The 16,056-nt window shown below is 37.1% G+C and overlaps 1 protein-coding gene across 1 annotated transcript in view; it reads right to left on the minus strand.

Moving 5' to 3' along the window:
• NALCN (sodium leak channel, non-selective) overlaps positions 1 to 16,056 on the minus strand; it is a 293,487-nt gene that overhangs the window by 262,575 nt on the left and 14,856 nt on the right. The window contains exons 3-5 of the mRNA XM_077753896.1: positions 10,947 to 11,030; positions 9,619 to 9,758; positions 9,399 to 9,527 (exon numbers count right to left, since the gene is read on the minus strand). Of these exons, the coding sequence (XP_077610022.1) occupies positions 9,399 to 9,527; positions 9,619 to 9,758; positions 10,947 to 11,030 (353 nt within the window). The remainder of the gene's footprint in view (positions 1 to 9,398; positions 9,528 to 9,618; positions 9,759 to 10,946; positions 11,031 to 16,056) is intronic.

A 16,056-nucleotide genomic window follows, 5' to 3' on the forward strand; every position in this document is an offset into this window, starting at 1 on the left:
CTATATAAACAAATCTATTTATGTGTTTGTTTATTGTTTGCTTGTAAAGTAACCACAGAAGAAATTCTTCAACAATTGGATCCTTGTTGTTTTTATGCAATTTTTAAGTGTGATATCCAAAAATTGGCATAGATTTTCCAGTTTTTAAATTCTGGCTTTAGTAGTTTCCATGTTTCAAAATGAATACTGGAATCCCTTGGAGCAGTTGTTTTTCAAAAGACATTAATTATCTTCTTGGCATATGCTTTTTTTTTTTTTAATTCTTAACAAAATATCCTATTTACAAATAACATCATGTAGGAGTTTGAGATCTAAGAAAATGTGTTCTGAGCTCGTTGCTAAAACCGTTTGTAACAGCCTCAAATAATACTTTAGTATTTAAGAGCTTTATGGTCTTAAGTTAATCATTACTCCAGATGGTGCAGAGCGCTGAGAGAGCTCGACACTGGAACACAAGGGTATCATTCGGTTCAGTAATTAACCAACTTAATTACCTTGGACAATTCACTTTGACCATCTGAGCCTCAGTTTCCTCATCTGTAGAATGAGAAACTTTTCAGCTATTATTTTAAAAAAACTCTTCCCAGAATGACCTCATCGTGCTTTCATTAAAAAAAATAATAATAATAATTAGAGCAAACTCCGTGCGCATTGTGTTCTGTTCTCATCTATCCACAGGACTCAACAACGCCAAGTGCAAAAGCTCAGGACTTTGTGTTCAAATTCTTCTCTCCATTACTCACACTCTCATCTTTCTCTACAGATATCAAACTGCTGTCACTTCTCGTTGTAGTGCATTTAGTATTGGCATTTCGTAGTTACTGTCGCTTATGAACATAACTATGCTTGTTATTACTTAGCCCCTTTTCAGAAATTGTTTTTCCCATATTCTTAGGGAGGCTACTTTATTGCATTTGTCTATGATTATATTCGAATGTCCCCTTCTGTGCCACACAACATGTTAGGAGTGGAGATGATCAAGAAGATATTTCCAAATCAGAGGCTTTACTACCTAGCAATCATGACCACAGTAGAGCATGATGAATGCTTTGAGAGGCAGCTATACATTGCTAGCATTATGGGAGCGCAAAGCAGAAACATCACATTTGACCGCAGGTGGTGGGTGGTGAGCATTGGGAAGACCTTCCAATGGGATGGGTGCTTGGAGCAACTACTTTAGGATCAACAGACGCTAGATCTAAGGCAGATCTAGAACAACATGGAAAGGGGATATGCCACAGCCCATGTGTGCACAGAAGAGAGAGAGAACAAGAAAAGGTCAGGGAGAGAAAGAGAATAACGTTTTTCCCCATTCATTGGTAGGTGTGGCTATTCACGGCTTTTTCTCAGGGGTTATAAACAAGCACTTGTTACCATACCAACCACTTTTTAAACTACATTCTCAGAAATTTTGCATATTGGGGAAAAAGACAAAAATCTGTGCTTCTCCCAAACTGACATACACTTTGAGCTTACTTACAATCTGTCCCTCATTTGTGAGAACGGCCAAAAAGTCAAAACACTAATTTACAAAAGAGGTTATTACTTATTTGCAAGATTTTCACAAAATGTACCTATGGTGGGAATTTATACATAGCCGATTTGCTTATATTTTTCTTACTTTTTTCCACCCTCGAAGAATTGCACATAAGCAGAAAAACACCGAGTTCTTGTAGCCAAATTTGGTCCATTTGTTGTAAAAAACATTCACAGAGGCTTGGCTACAACAAACGTGTTTCTGAGGTTTGCATTCCACGATGAAATTGTCAGTGATTCAAAAAAGGAAGTACATAGCACAACAAATCCATATGCAACGGATAACCCTATATACCTGAAGAGCATTGTGTTGTTGATTGCATCAATAGGTTTCTTTTCTATTTATATTGTATGCTCTAGGGAGAAGTCATAAATAAAGAGAAGAATACACTTCTGGTTAAACCCAGGGAGTGAATCTCACACACTCACACACACACACACACACACACACACACACACACACACACACAGTCTTTGCACCTGGAAGGATAGTGAATGTGCCCTTTGATGCTTTAGGACATTGCTTGCCTCACACTTCATGGGAGGCAGATAACAAGGGTCTTCTTCTTGCTCAAAGCTTAAACCCGCATTTAGAGGTTGTCGCTTTCCTGCGCTGACAGTGGACTCCCTCTGGCTGCTACCCGCCTTTTGGGTTCATTCCAGAGAATCAGCTGGCTTCATTTTCATTCCTATTTGGCCTCCTCTTTCAGGGTTAATTAAAAACTCTTATGAATTGGCCTGGCTACTTCTAATGCTGGGTGCTTTGGAACACTCACCCCTCTCTGGAATTTGCAGAGAAGAGACTATTTATTGCTTTTGAAAACTTTTAATTGCCTTGCCTGGACTTCTAAAGGGACCATAAAATAAGACAAATAGTCTGAGGTAGAATAATAAATATTGACATCATCCACTTTTTATAAACAAGTAAAACTGGCACATTTTGTAAGTAATTAGGGAATAAATTTCCCCTCTTAGGCGGAGAGTAATTTAATGATTTTCCGTTCCATAATCCATTCCTGAATGGGTAGATAGACAAAGCCATAAAGTACTGAATTCATCATGCATCAAAATGGTAAAGGCACTTGTTGGGATGAGCACTGGGTGTCATATGGAAACCAACTTAACAATAAAGAATTTAAGAAAGAAAAATGGTAATATTAAATATTTTTTCAAATAGTATATGTAATTTAAAAGACAAAATGTGATTTTCTTTTGAAACAAGTACTTTAAATCACCATCGTACCCTTGTTGTATCTGAAAAGTTCTTTTAATTATATATTTTCCCCAACTGTACTCCCTTAATTCTATCACTCACTACTTTGCCAATATAGATAAGTGACAACACAGGTGTCAGGGACCAGGAAATGGGAATCTGAGCAAGGATTAGACAATGAGAGGTAAGTGAATGTATTCAAGGAGTATCAGTAAGGTATCAGCACACAGAGTTTGCACTGATCAGCTCCAAACTGGAAATGTGGAAACTGATTTGAGGTCATAAGACAAAGTCCACTACTCTTGACCCTGCTCATTTCCCCTTCACATAATATGTTCAGGAGTGCATCCTGACATAATTCAGTCCTAATGAAAGCAATCTCATCCAGGGGCTCATCCGCCCATCCAGAGCTTGTCTCCTAAGCATGTGCTCCTTGTAACTGAAGGGAAACTAAACATTTTATTAGAATATGGACACATGCCCATGTTGAAGATATTTCACTCACTGACCATGGTACAACTGAATCTTTAGAAACCTAGAAATCGGTGTCGGGGGAACTGGGTTTCAACCCTGCTTCTGCCGCTCACACACTGTTGCATCTTGGATACTTTATTTAACCTCACTAAGCTTCAATTTCCTTGGCTGTAATACAGAGTATAAAAACAGGACATGATGTATGTAGCAGGTTATTATGGGAATTGAATGAGAAGATAACAGCTATCAATTGTTCCATAAATATTTACCACTAATAGCAAGAGTTTTATAACCTATGTTATTACATTCTCTTCTTTCTGGGAAATAAGATAAAAAGAAATGCTATATTATAATTGATCAAAAACATCACTCGATTACTTTTAGACCCTTTTCCAAAGTGTAAGATTTTCTTTTTTTATATTGAAGACTCCCTAACATTTTTGCTATCCCGGTGAAAATCACTTCGGTATTAATTTTCATATGGGAATTCAGTTTATTCTGAAATATTTACTTACATTTAATTTTTTTAAATTAGTAACATACAAAAGTTGCTTTAACTGGTGGTTCGAATGGGCCACATCTTCGAGATGGATACGCACAACAATTTTAATTTTTTTTTATATATTTTTAACAAATAGTTTATTGTCAAATTAGTTTCCACATAACAGTGCAATTTTAATTTTTTTTTAATTTTTTAAATGTATTTCTGAGAGAGAGAGGGAGAGAGAGGGGTGAGGTGGAGAGAGAGAGAGAGAGAGAGAGCAGGGGAGGGTCAGAGAGAGAGGGAGACACAGAATCTGAAACAGGCTCCAGGCTCCGAGCTAGCGGTCAGCACAGAGCCCGATGCGGGGCTCGAACCCACGAACCATGAGATCATGACCTGAGCCGAAGTCAGACGCTTAACTGACTGAGCCACCCAGGCACCCCTACGCACAACAATTTTAAAAGAAATGATGCACTAATACAAATACATTGCATGTCACTATTTTTTAGGTTTGGATAAAACAGAACTCCCTGGAACATAACATCTCCAAGGGGGTGGAAAGAAACCAGAAGTCATGTAGACTTTAATTTTCTCTATTCCATAGTTTATGCGTATAGATGTGGTTCTGTATGTGTCTACGGGTTTACGAATATGGGATTATAACGCGGTAGAAGTTGCTCAAATGGGAGAACAAACATGGGCTGGGAAGTCAGACTTGATTTCAAATCCTGATGCTCTCACTTACCAGCTCAACATTTTATTTAACCTTTTTGGGACTGTGTCTTCATCTGCAAAATGGGGGAAATAATTCTTCCCAGGTTGTTCTAAAAATTAGTTATAAAAGCACAATATATGAGCTATAATAGGTGCTCCACAAATGTGGCTGTTAATTTAGTTAGAAATCTACATGCAACCATCAGAGTATTTTGATTTCTTATTTAAATATTTTAAAGAAAATCTTTCCAATATGCATTTATCCAAACTTGTTCTTATATCGCCCACTCAGCAGACATCTCTGCGTGACTCCTGAAAGTTAAATGGAGCAGTCTGTCTTCATCCTTCAAAAGAAGTTTAAATATAAACCAAGAAGACTTCAAAGACCTTTGCATGAATTTGAGGCATTACAATTTTACATATTCTACAAAGTTCCCTCTTGATAAAGTCCATAGAAATTAAAAATTAATATTTTAAGGTCCATGTTTCTATTTTTAATTCTTCTGACTTTTCCATTAAAAGAACTCATTATTTTGTGAACGGAATTTATAAGATGATAATTCATTTATTTTCCCAAGTATCCTACAGGGTAAACTTAAATATTATTGGGACCAGTAATAAAAAACTAACCCAAATCCAACTTTATCTCATCTCTAGGCCTAGTGTTAGTGATATTTTATAAAATACCATTGTGTCCTGCAAGCCTGGCGGGGGACGTGGGGGGGGGGTGATCATCGTGAGATTTCTTTGAGACGGAAAAGAAAGCTATTAGTAATTACTCTGCGACAACAAGGAAACACTGGGATTGTCCTGGGCATCTGTGACATGCAGCTCCTTACCTCTGGGTCTCAAAACTAATGGCTTAGCCATTTTAACTATTTACTTGAACCCCTGATTGAGTCCTGTTCTCTGTACAGTAAACTTTCACATACTTAATATTCACATTTGCTTACTTTAGAGTTTTTCTAATTCTCTCACTCTTGGGAATAAGATTTCATTATTTGATACTCAGCTAGGAATACAGTTCTCTCCTTTCTCAGGAATGGTAATAAGGTGGCAGATAAATCTTCCTCTTTTTTACTTCACCTTCCAGCTTATTTTTAAATGTTCATCTTGTAGCTCCAGGGAGATTTCTGCACATCACATTTAGCATTTTGCAACACCTGTTTCGGCCACAGGCCATTGCTCTTCTCAGATTTCTTTAGGATATGAACTGCTTTGCTGCATCAAATCCCATTACCTGTGCCGTAACTGCCTTAGGTCGCCATTCATTAACATAGGAGAATAAAGCCTTCCTAGGAATGCAACTGAGGACAAAGCTAAGACTCCCTTCTCTCTGCTTTAAAGGAAATCAGCTCCATCTAAAAGCAAAATTGGGTGTATTGACTTGCTTCCTTATTTATCTTGTTTGCCTCACAGGTTACACATAGTCAGTCCCAGAGGTCAGCCTGGAAACGCAGAATATACCGGCTTCTGAACAGACACAGCTCTGCCTGAAGGCTCTTCCATTATCAGGCTGTAGTGCACCCAAAACAATTAAGCAGAAATCGGAAGGATTTGTAAAGGACAACAATTAAGACAAATAAGGTCATGTCAGCGACTGGCAACACCGATCTCTGGAAACACAACCATCATAATGCAGTTTAATATCTGACTCAGAGATGTTGAGGAGAAATTCCTAGTTCAGAAGCAAGAAAAGGAAACAAAAATGTTGGAATTTTTTTTAAATTGGGATCTTTATGTGTTTTATTTTGACTTTGGACAGTTTTTGAACCTCTAAAAATAAATTAATGTCTGGCTAGAACTAATGGTAAAATGGCATCAATAATTTTTCTGCTTCTGAGTAAGGCTTTAAAACCCAGTTAAGATTGAACTGAACATTAAATGAAAAAATGGCATTAATGATTGGTCCTTTAAATAAATCATGAAACTTATGAAAGAGAGTTGTTATTATAGCAAGATTACTACCCTGCAGCCAATTATGAATTTTCTTCGCAGAGACTAAATTGTCACTTAAAAGGAAGGCAAGATATATGTGTATGGACATGACGCATAAAGGGCTAATGGGCTAGATTTATAAATACTGGAAAGAGAGAAAATGCAGACATTCTTCCATGACTGCTGTGCCTAATGTAACCAAAAATTCTGCCAAAATGTATGGAATTCTTCATAGAGAATTCCATTTTTAGGATTAAATAATAGGCAGGAGCTAATTAATGTTCAGAATACAAGAGGTCTTTTAATTTTATTTATTATGTTATTTATTTATCTTTTTTTTTTTTTTTTTTTTTTTTAGTTTCTATTTCATTTATTTCTTCTCTGTATTATTTCCTTCCTTTTAACTTTGGGTGTTGTTTGTTCTTCTTTTTCTACTTCCTTTAGTTAGATTGTTTATTTGGAATTTTTCTTGTCTCCTGAGGTAGGCCTGTATCACTATGAATTTCCCTCTTCTAACTGCTTTTGCTGTATCCCAAAGATTTTTNATGTCCTAGTACTGCGTATGGTGAGGAGATGGTGAAGAGCACTTTCCGAAGTGATGCAAGGGCCCTGAGGTCCATGGTGCTCCTACCCCTCTTCACCATTTGTATTGTACTTTATGTGTCAAAGTTAGGTTTGCCAGCAGGATACCTGATCTTCTAGCTGGTTTTACAATTCTAACAAGCTTTGGAAGTCTCACATTCTGACTTGAGTTTTTAATAAAATGGAAACTTTAAATCAGCTTCCTGTACTCACTGCTATTAGAACACAGAGGCTTTCTTATCTGGAAGGTTTCTCTGTTCGCCTCTATTCTATTGTTTCCCACCCACACAGTATCTTTTTCCCACCTCCATATTCATTCATGGAACAATCTAGACATATTTTACAGCCTACACACACTTAAAAAAAAAAAAACTACCTACAGGCTTTCTTCCACACATTTGTCTCTTCCCTCACCCACACAGGCAACCCCCTTACTCACCTCTTCCTTCAACTTCCGCACCGTGTTTCTGCGAGTTCACTGCTTCTCTCCACTTAACAGTGCTTTTCTACTTTTTAACCATTTTTCCTTTGTCCAGTTTAGAAACTTGCTTTTCTTCCTCTGTTTTTTAAATTCCCTCCTCTATGTCAACTCGTCACAATGTTATTATTATCTGTGTAAATATAATGTATTGTGCACCATGCCTTCAATAGATGGTTACTAAGTACTTACTCTGTGCTAGACTACTAAGTACTAGATATCAGATGAATGCTCTCCACCCTCTCGCCCTTAGTGTCCTCAAGGACTTCACAATGTAATGAGAAAAACTGGGGGAAAAAATAGCTATGAGTGCCAGAAAGCTAGTTCTGAGAAACTGGGTTATATTAAATTCAACTCCTTCCATTACAAACAACTAGATCTTCTGGATAAATGGTAACATTTAAAGATGCCTATTTGGGCTTGCAAGAAAGAAAAATATATTTCAAAAGGTCAAAAGGTAAGAGGGAACTAAAAACTAGAGAGAGGGAAGTACGTGAATTGAAAAATGGTATGAATGGGGGTTAAGTGTCCAGGAGCCAAGAGCTTGGATTTTAATGCCCACGAGAGGCAGAAAATAGGGTTCTGAGCTTATGTAAGGCTGGAAGCTGGAAACTGCCCGTCTGTATACATCCATGTTAGAATTTAAACAAATTCTAGAGTGTGATATCGGTGAAGGGGTAGTCAAACAGAGGTACTCAATCAAGCACAACCGAGTCCATAGGTACAAACCCAATATAAACAGGGAATTAGTAAACGAGAGTCACATTAAATTCAGTGGGTAATGGCACAAAATAAATAGTGCTGAAACAACTTGTTTAACTGTACGAAGAAGTTTAGATTTCTGCTTTACACTAGAACATTTCTACACCATTTTAGTAAAATATACTTGACATAGAATAAATTGCACATATTAAAATATACAACCTGGGTGGCTCAGTTGGTTAAGTGTCCAACTCTTAATTTCGACTCAGGTCATGATCTCATGGTTGTGAGATTGAGCCCCATATGGGGCTCTGTGCTGGGCATGGAACTTGCTTAAGATTCTCTCTCCCTCTCTCTCTGCCCTTGCCTCAGTCTCTCTCTCTCTCTCTCTCTTTAAATAAACATTTTTAAAGAATGTACAACTTTGAGAAATTTTAAGTGCACAGAACCACAATCGAGATAATGAACATATATATCAATCAGCCTCAAAGGTTAACTAATGTTCCTTGGTGACCCCTTATTCTTATCCCCATCCTTAACTTCCAGGCAGTCACTGGTTTCCTTTTTGTCACTACAGATAAGCTTGCATTTTTGAGAATTCGTATTCATGGAATCATAGACTATGTAATCTTTTTCATCTGGCTTCTTTCGCTCAGCACAATTATTTTGAGATTCATCCAAGATGTTGTATATATCAATCCCTCATACTTTTTTTTTTTAATTGCTAAACAGTATTCATCCCATGGATATACCACAATTTGTTTATTCATTGACCTGTTGGTGGAAATTTGGGGTATTAGCAGTTTGAGCTATTACAAATACAGTCACTATGTGTTTGTAATTTTTCACGGACATACGTTTTCATTTCCCCTGGGTAGATACCTAGAATGGAATAAATAGGACAAATGGTAGGTGTCTGTTTAACTTTCTAAGAAGCTGCCCAACTGTTTTCCTGAGTAGTTACACCGTTTCTCATTTCCATCTTATTTAAATAAGAGATGAAAATAGACAGCAGCACGCGCCTCATTCTGTCACTCTGAGGAAAGACTCCAAAGGCACACTTTGAATCTGCTTAGTCTTCTTGCCCACAGGCTTACACTTTTCAGTCTGGCTCGTCTTGAATACTTAGCTTTAAAAACCGGACCAAAAAAAATTGAGGAAGCAGAGAATATAGAACACAGCCCATAAATACTTTTTTGTTCAATTTAGACACTTATTTTTCTCGTAAGAACTGTGGAAACTTTCTGCATTAAAATGCAGGTAGTAGGTACACTTACCCTGGTTTCGTGTCATTTACTACACAGTGATAGGTAAATGTTCCAAACATCTGAACTCCTAAAATTCCATACAGAAGTAGGAAGAAAAGGAGGAAAATGGAAACGCTCCATATCTGTTCTCCTGATCGCCTGAGGGTTGGGAGGGGAGGAGAAAAAGTAAGTAAAACTTACAAAAATGTCATAGACTTTTCTCCTTAACTTCTATAAAAGCAGTGCTTACTTTAAAATGTTTGTGATTCTGGTCCTTGGGAGTTCAAATCGGAAATAAATCCGGAAGGCCCGAATCATAATGAGTGGCCGTGGGATCCGCAACATGCCCCATGGTGACATCTGGTCAACTATATCAGCAATTTCAAATACCTGTAAATTAAGAGATCAGTGAGAACAGGCTCAGGGCTTCATGGCAAACACAGATGACTTCAGGAGGCTCACCCAGCACTCCGAACCTGGTCCTGCATTACTGTCCACTGAAACGGACTTTCCTCTGAGTCCATTTGGAAGCTGCAGCTATCTTTAGAGAAAACGAATACATAAACTAGTGTAAATGCCATGGCTCTTAGTCATTTCCCATGTAATTCATCAAAGCACAGTTTTTAGTACAAAAACAAGTGCCAACTTGAAATACAGAACGAGTGTGCTAAGTCTTCTTCCCTGATAATGTTCTGTGGTGGAACTTTTAATATATCTAGAACATGAAGTAGTGGAGAAAGGGCTCAAAGTACTATAAAAAAAATAAAAAGGAAATGTACCATTTACTAAACAGAGGCAAAATGATAATTAGAAAACATTTGTCAATCATATAATAGCTCTTAAATGGAAAAGAACACATTAATATGCAGGATGAAATCAGACTGTTGGAGAGGTGAGCTTTATAAAAATGAGGAGAGCTCATCAATACGCGTTATGATGACTTTTCAGGATGGATGTGAATTTATTTTATTCTAAAATGTTCAGTGAAGAATATGGTAACTTGAGTTGAATTAAATGCAAAATGAAGCCTGAATGAATGTATGAAAATGAATTCTATTATGCAGAAAAACCCCACCTTTAGGCCTTTTTAATATATGTACCCCATTTCTCACAGTAAGGCATTTTATATTTGGAAGATTGTATTTTATGTTCATCCCAATGTATGTATATGTTTCCACTGTTTTTAGTGAGGATTCAGTCACATAAAAGACCAGATTTTCAGTTTTTAAATTCAGTGTTTTTATTCTACAAATACAGAAATCTCACCCCATGTTCTGTCCTTTATTTCGGTAAGTATATTTTTACACCTAAAAAGGTGTAAATTCTTATTTAAAAATAAGAAATAATTTGCTATAGTATTGATATGCATTACTGATTGAAAAAATTCACAGATGTGACTGACAATGATTAAAATGTTAGGGCTTTTTTTTCTCATAAACATTTAAAATAACATAATGTTGTAGAAAGTTAACACTATCACATTTAACATATATTCGTTACTATTTTTATTGAGATTTTTCAATACAGAACAATGCACGTTTTGGAAAATACTCCCCGTAATGTAAAAGTTTTAATTACCTGCAATACCAATGAAACCCAAAGACAGAAGACCATAAATCCATCAAAAACACACCAGCGATCCTTCACATAGGAGCTATCTCCCTAAAAATAAATTGCACATGGAGTTATCACACAAAATTAGTAATTTCAGAAAACATCTGTGGAAAGAAGGGTCAAATGTTAGTTCAGTATAAGCTATCCATAATTTTTGTTTCACAGTTGAACAGACTTTCCAAAGGAATACCTTTACCATTTTAAATGAAGCATTTTTACATAAAGAAAATCATTTATAAAACTCAAGTTACTGCAGCGCGAGGCATGGAAAATTTTAAGTTCACGCAAATGAAAAACATCACTATTTTTTCTCTTAGCCACACAAATTTTACCATTGAAGAAACCAGAGGCCATCCTACTCAGTAGGCAGCTTAGGCCCTCAACCAGCTCTCTTCCTACAAGAGCCAAGCGCCCCAGGGATCATCATGAAGGCCTTTCAACCTTTGGACCAACAAGCATTAGTAGGAAATTAACGACGAATCCACTGGGAGCTAAATTATAGGTGAAGAATAAATTTGCCTTCGTTATCAAATCTATCAAACATATATTGATTTCAACTTTAACTGGAATCACATGTGATAAAGAAGACAGACGACTTTCAATAATCAATCTACTCTGACATTAGAATGATATTTTTATAAAATGGCAATTTTAGGAAAAAAATTTCCCTTTCAAATAACAAACCAGAAAAATCCATTAGATGAGAATTGGAACCTTAAGTAGGCAGGCCTTTTCCTTCTTAGGACTGCTCCGTTAAGTCACTAGTTTCATCACAATCTATGAGACTCAATTCTGAATTCAGTGACATCTATCATTACCAACTCTGACTGAACCTGCCTAGAAAATAAAAACAGGAACAGAATGCCAAAATTTTTTTAAAAGGATGAAATCTGTTGTAGGATATTTATACATAATTTCCAAAACCATCCACCCTTAGTAATAAATAAGTTGTCAAAAATATTCCTTGAGAAGTTTCCAGAAATAACTTATATAATTCACAAAACTAACAGTATGATAAGCCACTTAATGAAAGTTATCCGACCCGAATGTGAAGTATAAATTCAGCTTAGTAACACTGAGGAATCATCTACTTTACATAGCGGATGTATAATGCCAGGCACCTGGGCGGCTCAATCGGTTAAGCATCCGACTTTAGCTTAAGTCATGATCTTGCAGTTGGTGAGTTCGAGCCCCATGTGAGGCTCTGTGCTGACAGCTCAGAGCCTGGAGCCTGCTTCAGATTCTGTGTCTCCCTCTCTCTTTCCCCCTCTCAAAAATAAACATAAAAAATTTTAAAAAGAGGATTTATAATGCCTAGTAAAACCCACACATTCACACAAACACACACAACAATCTTTCATAGAAAAGTAGATATGTACACACCCAGCTAATGTGGTGTAATTACATTATTCCACATTTGGAATAATTTACAATAATTTACAATAAACCTATAAATTTACAATAAACCTATAATAATTTACAATAAACCTATAAATAGGGGTGGGCAAGGCAGAAGATTAATTCTATGAAGAGTTTAAAGAAAACAATGCTGGTTCCCAAAGGTCTAAATAATTTTATCAGTGGTAAGAGANTAAGATAGAATAATTTACAATAAACCTATAAATAGGGGTGGGCAAGGCAGGAAGATTAATTCTATGAAGAGTTTAAAGAAAACAATGCTGGTTCCCAAAGGTCTAAATAATTTTATCAGTGGTAAGAGAATCAACCAAATTTGGTAGCTCCTCTACTTGAGAAGATTCATAAAAGAGATATGAAAGTAAAGCCTGAGGCCTGGGGTCTGGGTCATGAGGAGGACAACGAACTGTTAAGTGTTATGATCATCATATGATGCTTTAAACCTGATGGAGAGAGAAACTGCACCTCAGGGGCCACTGGTTCCGAATACACAAACACTCACACACACACACACACACACACACACACACACACACACACATCAAATACAGTACAAAAAAGGATACGATAGTTGCCCTCAAAACCTGACAAAGCACTTTTACTACAAGTATCATGTTTGCCTGGTATGTTGCATAGTTAGCTGAAAATATGAATTAATTATAATCTAAAGGTAGACAATGTAGCCAATATAAAATTGAATTTTCTCTGAGGCCAATTTTAATTGATACCCAAAAAGATGAGGAAATACAAATCACTTATAGTTGCACTTTGAAGATTCCTTTGAGTTTCTTAATATATTAAGCAAATTTATTGTTCATTCATTCATTCATGCATTCACTCGATGCATAGAATATTTTTATGATCTAGACAGTGTTTAAGGCAGTAATGACATAGGAGTGAGAAAAAGCAAAACTCTTACCCTTATGCGATTTACACTCTCAGTTTAAAAAAAATGTTAAATATATAGGGGTCTCTGGGTGGCTCAGTCGGTTGAGTGTCTCACTTCAGTTCAGGTCATGACCTCATAGTCCAGGGCCCACATGTTCATTGAGTTTGAGCCCCACATCAGGCTCTGTGCTGACAGCTCAGAGGCTGAAGCCTGCTTCAGTTCTGTGTCCCTCTCTCTCTGCCCCTCCCCTGTTCACGCTCTGTCTCTCTCTCTCTCTAAAATAGATAAACATTTAAAAAATTTAGAAAAAAAGTTATATATACAATATATGTTGATACAGCCTATGAAGAAATATAAAAGTGAACGTTTTCAAATTGACTTGTATTGAACAAATGTACTTTTCACTGGAATGTTGGCAGGAAAAGAGAGAAAAATATTACTTGATCTTTAAGACTGAGGCATAGTTGTAATTGTTTTTTAAAAAAATACAAAAAATTCCAAAAATGAAAACTGAAATGTTATGGGATGCAGAAGAGAACTATTTTAGGCTAGTTCTCTTTTTAACTTTGAGGAACGTCCACACTATTTTCCACAGTGGCTGCACCAGCTTGCACTCCTACCAACAGTGTAAGGGGGTTCCCCTTTCTCCACACCCTTGCCACCCTACGCTCCAGCAATTATCCTACCAGGTATTTACCCAAAGAAGACAAAAATACCAAATCGAAGGGATACATTCACCCTGATGTTTACAGCAACATTATTGATAGTAGCCAAATTATGGAAAGAGCCCAATTGTCCATTGACTGATGAATGGATAAAGAAGAGGTTGGGGCGCCTGGGTGGCTCAGTCAGTTGAGCGTCCAACTTTGGCTCAAGTCATGATCTCACGGTTTGTGGGTTCGAGCCCTGCGTCGGGCTCTGTGCTGACAGCTAGCTCAGAGCCTGGAGCCTGCTTCAGATTCTGTGTTTCCCTCTCTCTGACCCTCCCCTATGCTCTCTCTCTCTCTCTCTCAGAAATAAATAAAACATTTGAAAAAAAAAAAAGAAGAGGTGGTATATATTTATGGTGGTGAAATAGTCCACTGGGCATAAGTTTTATGTATTACCTTTTGGTTTAGGTTCCCAAGAGTCATTTAATATTTACGAAAACCTGTAATAAGCAGTACAGTGAGCTGGGATAGCAAAGACCAGCAACACTCGGACCCTCCCTTTATACGTTTTGCCCTTTTATGTTCACTATTTTTCATGCTGTCCTGTCTTCCTGAAAAATCCTTCCAAGTCTGTGCCAGCTTTTTCCTTCAGACTCTGATCTGACCACAGCCCACCTGATTGATGCTTTAGCTCACACATAATGCAGCAAGCGGCATCTCAACTCATGCTGATACTCAATACATGTAAAAAAGGTTCATATTATCTAACTTCCAGAATTATCCTCTATAATTCCCACCTGGTTGTTTAATGAATTACAGTCTTCACCCTCCTGTTTATCAGTTCCTGTTTATCAGTTTTGAAGTCTGAGTTTCCCACTTAAGTCTTCCTTAACATAATCCCTAGTGTTGCATTAAAAAATAGTCTCTCCTTGTAAATGAGTCTTTTCTGAAGAGAGACTAGACCTTTTCAGGCACCTCGCACAGAGTGTGACATACAGAAGATACGAAGTGAATGAATTAGGTAAGCATCTATATGAAGTCTTATAGAGTTTCTGCAGATTACAATGCATACAGTAAGATGCCCATTCATATGCCTCATGAATGCATCCATTGAAGCATCCATTCATTGAAATTAGTATTGTTCCTTAAAAGGAATGATTCTTTGACTTCTGGCAAAGAGAGAAAGATGTGTTCTTATCTTTCAAGGTAATATCTAAAAGTTGAGACTTTTTTCCTTATCATCATGAAAGACCACAGATGAAATTATGAGGTAACTTTTGGGTATTTCCTGGATTCGTACAGTTTGACTGAACAGAGCCTACAGGCCATGCAAACAGGCAGCGGGTCAACGTGCAGATAATTTGTGCACTATAATGTAATTGCAAATATGACTGAATTGAAATTGACATCATGTTAATCACTACTAATAATCACTACTGTTTCATAAATCTAAAACAGCTTTTTATTTTTTTTCAAAATATTTTTATTTATTTCTAGGAGAGAGAGTGAGAGAGAGAGAGAGACAGCGTGAGCAAGGGAGGGTCAGAGAGAGAGGGAGTCACAGACTGAAATAGGCTCCAGGCTCTGAGCTGGCAGTCAGCACAGAGCCCGACGCGGGGCTCGAACCCACGAACCGCGAGATCATGACCTAAGCGAAAGTCGGACGCTTAACCGACTAAGCCACCCAGGCGCCCCTAAAACAGCTTTTTAAAAAATACTTATTTTTGAGAGAGAAAGAGATAACGTGAGCCGGGAAGGGGCAGAGAGAGAGGGGGAACAGAGGATCCGAAGCAGGCTCGGTACTGAGAGAAGACAGATTGAACCGACAACTGTGAGATCATGACCTGAGCCAAAGTCAGTGCTTAACCGACTGAGCCTCTAGGCACCCCTAAAACAACTTTTAATAAATAGACTTTGAACCTGACACTTTGAAATATAATCTCATAATACATTTGTGTGTGACACATTTACCAAATTGTCTCTTTTTTATTTGTATTGTCAAAGACGTTTAATCACAATTGGTTAAGTATGGCCAGATCCTTTTAAAATCCTCTTATGTTAATATCCAGGCTATAATATTTGCAAGTAATAAGCTGCCCCTTTACCCTACTTCCAAAAT

This window comes from Crocuta crocuta, unplaced genomic scaffold, assembly GCF_008692635.1.
Source record: "Crocuta crocuta isolate KB4526 unplaced genomic scaffold, BGI_CrCroc_1.0 scaffold31, whole genome shotgun sequence".
Classification (NCBI taxonomy): Eukaryota; Metazoa; Chordata; class Mammalia; order Carnivora; family Hyaenidae; genus Crocuta; species Crocuta crocuta.